This window comes from Rissa tridactyla, chromosome 8 (genome assembly GCF_028500815.1).
Source record: "Rissa tridactyla isolate bRisTri1 chromosome 8, bRisTri1.patW.cur.20221130, whole genome shotgun sequence".
NCBI classification, from domain to species: domain Eukaryota; kingdom Metazoa; phylum Chordata; class Aves; order Charadriiformes; family Laridae; genus Rissa; species Rissa tridactyla.
The window spans coordinates 21,977,979-21,984,099 of NC_071473.1; the positions used below are offsets into that span (position 1 = coordinate 21,977,979).

General features: G+C 57.5%; 1 protein-coding gene across 1 annotated transcript; it reads left to right on the plus strand.

The window, feature by feature from the left end:
• The first annotated feature begins 2,246 nt into the window (after window positions 1–2,246).
• Window positions 2,247–3,458, plus strand: FAM163A (family with sequence similarity 163 member A). The gene is made up of 2 exons (XM_054212785.1): window positions 2,247–2,339; window positions 3,044–3,458. Exons 1-2 carry the CDS (start codon window positions 2,247–2,249, stop codon window positions 3,446–3,448), a joined length of 498 nt encoding a protein of 165 aa, XP_054068760.1. The 3' UTR covers window positions 3,449–3,458.
• Window positions 3,459–6,121: the final 2,663 nt, after the last annotated feature.

The following is a 6,121-nucleotide window of genomic DNA, read 5'->3' on the forward strand; positions in this document are numbered from 1 at the left end:
GCCGCCTGCATCATCCATCACCGCCCGGCTCACGGCGTGTCCCTCTTGGGGATCATCAAAGGTCAACGTTTGCCTTTTCCAGCCACCCACCTTCAGCTTTTCCCTGTTGAGGATGGCACCTGGGGAGGTGATAACTCCATCAAAGGCTCCCCCACATGTCCCCCCGCCATCCCTGGTGCCCTTTGCTCTTGGCAATGTTTTGGGGCGCAGTTTGGTAACAGGGTGCAGGAGCCGAGCGTGTCGGTCTCTATTATTAGCCCTGCGTCGGGTCCCCTGATGGATGGAGATATTAGCTGCGTTATGGACCTATTGATTTCTCAGGGTTTTGGTTTTTTTTTTCGCCTTTGTTTTGTGCGCGAGAGCGGCTCGAGGAGGAAATCCAATGGGTGCCTGCCTTTTGGCTTCGTACGGGAACTTTCCAAGAGCTGAAAATCAATTTGCGGCTGGCAGGATCCTGCAAATCACTGCAGCGGAGTGAGGGGGGGGATTTTTGGAGGGGGGGGTGGGGTGGTGGTTCCCTGTGGTGCCCAACGGCACATGCAGCAGCGAGGGGGCAGGGGCAGAGTTGGGCAGGTCTCGTCTGGAAGCTGCCTCCTCCCTCAATTAGGGCCTCCCTCGTGGAGAGCAGGTAATTAGATCTCCTTGGCTGCAACCGGCTGGCACTTGGGCCCTATCAATTAGCCTTGCTCCGGAGGAGGCACAGAGGGATGCGGGGACCAGTAATGAAATGCAGTTGCGCCGGGCGTCACCAGAGGGTGGGGGTGACAGGGGCGATGGGTGCGGGACGGCTCCTGCACCCGCTTCTTGGGTGCCTCTCGCTCGCTTTTGCTGAAATTGCAGGTTTCAGGTGGGGGATCATGGCGGCTTGGGTTTACCCACCTTCCCAGCGCCCACCTTTCCTGCCGGTCTCCCTAAAAAAGCAACTTATTTAGCCCCGCCGCGGGGAGGTGGCATCAGCGGGGATGGGGACACTGGGCAGCCCCCTTGGGTGGTGGTGCGGGGACGGACGAGCTGATGGTGGGTTTTTCTCCTTGTCCTCCATCCCAGGGCTGCTGGCGTCTCCCCGTGGCCATGCAGCGCTGCCTGTCCCGGCCGGCCGCCCCGGGCCCGGCGTGACCGTGACGCCCTGCCTGTCCTTTTCTGGGTAGGTGCTGGCGGGGTGGCGGGGGGACACCGGGGTTCGCCTGCCCCACAGAGGGTGGAGGGGAGAGCTCTTTTCCCAGCAGCACGTAAACCGTTGTCCGCTTGCGAGATGATGCATCCGCCTCCTCCATAATTAATTTTAAAGAGGAAAAGGCCGAGTGCTGACTAAGCCAGGCCTTCACCCTGTGAAGCTGCGTGATTCACGAGCCGCCGATAGCACAGCCTTGGCCTGCAGAGTATTTCTCTGAGCTTGGGAAATGCCTCCTTTCCCTGCTCCAAATTAAAGAAAATAATAAATTATAATAATCACCATCATCCATAGGGCGCAAAATGCTCTTTGCACCACGGAGGCTCCCAGGGATGCGACTCCTGCGCCCCAGGAGCCCCGTCCCTGTGGAACGCGGGATGTGAAGCGGGGCTTCCCGCAGGTCCCGCAGCGGGGCGAATTCTCGGGAAGCGGGGAAACGCGGGGGAGGGAGGCTGGCGGGCCACGGCTGACCTCTCCCTCTGCTCCTTCCAGGTCCAACGCCTCCGTCACTGAACGTAAGTAGCTCCCGGGTCCCGTGGCGTCGGGACGGCGGTGGGGGCTGCTTGGCTCCATTCCAAGCCCATGTTAGACCCGTCGGTGCCCAGCAGGCGGCCGGGGTGCATTTTTTGGGCTCAAATTGCCACAGTTGTGGAGTTCAAAGTCTCCCCTTTGGCTTTTCCCAATGTAAACCCTTGTTTGCTTCTACATTTTGAAGCAGCAGCTGTATTTTCTGCTGGGAGGGTGGAAATCAGCCCTTTTGGCTCAGCGAGGAGGGGGGCTCTGTGGGTGGACTACGGGGTTGTTTCCCGAAGACCCCAAGCCAGAGGCAGTGATGGCACCGGGGGGACATGGTGCCACATCTCAGATGTCCTCTCGCTAAGAGAGGGAGAATGATATTGGGTGATAGTTTTCCGGTTGGGGAGGGAGGAGCAGGGATGCCATATTTTGGGATGCCTCATGGGCGTCACGTCTGTGATGTGACGTCAAAGTCGCGGTAGGTGACTTCTGTGTCCCAGGGTGATGCGTGTCTGGCCCTGTGGCCCTGCCTTTCAGAGTTTGATGGAGAATCGGTCGGATGACAGCGGGAACTGTTGTTATCACCGGGGGAATCCTAGCGACGGTGATCCTACTGTGCATCATTGCCGTGCTCTGCTACTGTAGGCTACAGGTGAGCCCCGTGGCCGTCCCCCATCTTGCCATGAACGCCGGCGGCGGCGCTGCTCCTCGGGCCGAACTGCTGGTGCGGGAGGCGTCTCGAAGGGGGTTTCTTGCCTGTGATGGGCAGGGAGTTGAAACTCCCTTTCGCGCCAGGTGCTGCAGAGTTACCACTTTTCCTCCTCCTGGCGTGGGGGGGACTCCCCAAAGGCTTTTGAGGCTCTGCAGCTGATGCTAACATAGGTGTAGGCTTGGCTGGGTTTGCAATACCAGATGGAGATTTTTTTTTTTATTTTTTTTTTTTACTCCCCCTGTAAATTAAACGAGGAGGCTTTCAACAACAGCTAGCTCCAGCCTCCTGCTCTTTAAAAGTTAATGCGAAGTCTGTGCCATGCAGCAGTGCCCATGTGATGAAAAGCACAGCCGTTACTTGGAAGACTTTCCAACTGGCACAGTAAAATACCTTCCCCTCGCAAACGTCGCAGGCAGGGGGGAGGACGGGCTCCCCGGCAGCTGCCTCCCCCAGCACGCCCGGGTCCAGGTTTTGCCCGGCTTCTGCTGCTCAGCAGGACCCAGGTACCGATGGAGGGGAGCAGCGGGGGGTTTCCCGGGCAGGGGGACAAGGGGAACGGGGATGTGGCAGGGACAAATGTGAAGCCGAATCTGGCCGCCGGCTGCTCCGCTTCCCCTCGTACACCCCCTTCCCCTTTCACGCAGTACTACTGCTGCAAGAAAGATGACTCCGATGAGGAAGAGGAGGAGGAGGAGGAGGAGGAAGAGGAAGAGCCCGACCTTCCCGCGCATTCGCACCTGGGCACCTGCAACGCCTGCAGCTCCCGCATGGTGGATGGCCAGGGCAGCCCCGCGCCCCCCCCCAGCGAGCTCAACCAGCACGGGGCCCACAACTACTGCCCGACCTGCTCCCCCTACGCCTCCCCTTTTTACATCCGGACTGCCGACATGGTGCGCAACGGGGGCGAGAGGGTCACCTACACCCCCGCATGCTACAAGGAGATGGGGCCGCCCATCAACATGGCCACCTTGCAAAGCTACCCGATGAGCCGCCACGGCCTCCTCCGCGAGAGCTTCCCCAACCCGCGGGCTATCAGCACGGAGGTGTAGTCACCGTCGCCACTAGCACAGGGTGCCCACGGCCGGCGCCCGCTCGAGGGAAGGGGCTTTTCACTTGTCTCTGGGGGATGGGTTCCCGCAGGGAGGACCCCGTAAACCCAGCCCCAGACCAGCACGGTCCTCCTGTGGTACCGCCCGGCACGGCTAAGCTTTCCAGGCGAGAAGACGACAGAGACCTCGAAGGGTGACGTTAAACCGGCCACCTCCGAACCCATCATAAGTGTCATTATTATTCTACTCTATCTCCTGAAGGGACTTGTCTAACGAGGGCTATGTACAGTACAACCTAATTTAATTACCCCAGGCTCCCCCGGCTCCCCGAGCCCAGCACGGGGCCTCCGGTGTCCCCACGCAGCCACCCGAGGCAATGTCCCGCTGCCTCCGGCACGCGGAGCGATGCCTGACCACCCACCAGCTGCCGCCCCCGGCAGATCCCGCCGCTGAGCTGGGAATGGCAGCACTCCTCGGCGACGGGAAAGCGAAGAAGGGAAGATCCAGGTCGTCCTGCTCCCCTCGTACTGCGTTAGTCGCCGCTAGCAGTTAGGTTTTCTGTTCGAGTGTAAGGTAGGACACCACCTCCCACCTGCTTTGGTCTTTGCACGTGCTGAAGAAGTTCAAGACATGAATTTAGACTGAATTTAGATCACCACCAGGGGAGGCAACGTTGCTCGCAAAACCGCTCACCTACGCAAACGGGCCCAGGCTGACCCTTCTGCAGCCAAAGCCCCCACCTCTTCTACTCTTCACAGGCTTTCTTAGGAGCAATTTTAACTTGGACCCATAAAAACGGCAAGATTTTACTTACAGGAAGAGTTGTACCCCTAAAGGACTGTAGTTTTGGTCACCTTCAGCGTTCGAAGCCCTACCAGCCCACCCTGACAGTTCTGGACGATCAGAGGAAGGTTGGCTTTAGGGTGGCTTTCGCTTTCGACAGCAACAGCAGAGACCACTGGGTGCCATCTGCTCCTCTGCAGGGCCCACGACCTCCCACCAGAGAGCGATGTTCAGGTTGTCTGAGTCCCCCCTCTTTTGCTTTTGGAAGAAAAGGATGCAAGACCCAAGCCCGAGTTCACCGGCTCTGCGGCTGGTAATGACAGCCAGTGACTCCGCCTTTCTGCAAAAATGAATGTGGGAAAGTTCCTTCTTCCTCCATGAATCAAATTAGGTGAAAAATTACTAAAAGGACATCTCCATCAATTCACGGGCACTTCCATAGCAACGGGTGCAGGACTGCTCGGCTGAGCGCTTCCCATTCATGGCAGGGAGGAGGGACGCGGACAGCAACGATCCCAGCAGCCATGCGGATGCTGCTGGAGGCCATGGCAGGAAAGGCTTGCCGTGCCTTTGCAATATAGAGTACGACTGCTCCGAAATGTGGTTTGGGTTTTTTTTTTCCACCACCGTAATTTAGAAATAATCCTGCTGCTCACAGGACTTGGACTTAACCTCCCCGTTCACGCACAGAAAAAGTAGGTCTCAGCATGGAGGTGCACGCTGCGCGAGCGTCAGATGCCTACATTATCAGGCAAAAGGCTAATTTACACTTTGGACCTGCTCACGCCTTGTCACCTCTGCCCAAACTACCCGAAGAAAAGGAGTCAGATGAACGCCAAACGTGGTGACCATCCTTGTAACCAAACACCTTGCCCCAGCCCACATTTTACACAGCCTTTTGAGAAAACGTCGTCCACCATCTCCCCCACCTCCGTCCCAGAATGACGTTACATTTCCATTATCCTGAGACTCAGTCCAGCTGCCTGTCTAAGTCTCCTTCCCTTCTCCAAACAGCGATAGCCAGTCTTTAAATGTCCTCTCACATTACGGGCAGGCAGGAGGGAAGATGGAAGTTAGCAGCAGCAAAGCGCTCTGGATCCCACTGGCCAATAGTCCATAGCTCCTACTGCTTCCCAGCCAGCCAGTGCTCCTCCCTGAAAATACAGTCTGTAAATGGAAAAAAAAATCTCACCTAACTCAATAAATCCTTTCCCACTAGAGCATCTGCTCAGCTAGGTCTCCGTCCCGCTGGGAACCACAAGTTAGTATGTCCCAGCGTGACCCGTGGGCTGCCGCCTGCAGGGCTCTGCCAGCCGTCCCCGCGATGCCGTCCCCTCCAGGGGCGCAGAGCCAGCTCGCCGGCACAGCGGCTCCCGGCATCCAACTCTACCTCTTGGCTTCCCTCCGCAACAGCAGCACGTGCCGGGTCGTGACCTCCGGAGCGTGGGAATAACACAGGGGGTTTTTGCTTCTTGTGCGTCACCCTTCTGGTGAAAGGAAGGTGACCACATCGTCATCTTCATCACATGCAAATTAAGCATGAACCTATTGCCGGCTAACGAGGTGCCAAGGCTAGCGAGGCAGTTCCAGGGTAGCTGGATGGCCAAGATGAGGGGTATCCCCACGGTCGACACAACACCCTGGGCCTGGCACAGCTACAGACGACTGCGAGTCTGAAAGGGCTGGAAACGTGAGAGATGCAGCTGTGGGTTTTAAGGTTTTGGGGATGGTGGAGGAACAGGACGGGGTAGGGGTTGGGATCCCAGACTTTTTCCATTTCAGATTATTCTTCTCTGTCTTTGTTGTTCAGCTATGGGTCCAAATTCAATGTCAGAAATAAACAAGGACTTTGAAATACTGAACAGGAGTCAGTGCTGTTCTTTGGCAGGC

Bases quoted from the DNA above. Each gene is read 5' to 3' on its own strand.
- FAM163A (XM_054212785.1), top strand. From the start codon at position 2,247: ATGACAGCGGGAACTGTTGTTATCACCGGGGGAATCCTAGCGACGGTG. The intron at 2,340-3,043 runs GTGAGCCCCGTG...CCTTTCACGCAG, and splicing joins TCTGCTACTGTAGGCTACAG to TACTACTGCTGCAAGAAAGA.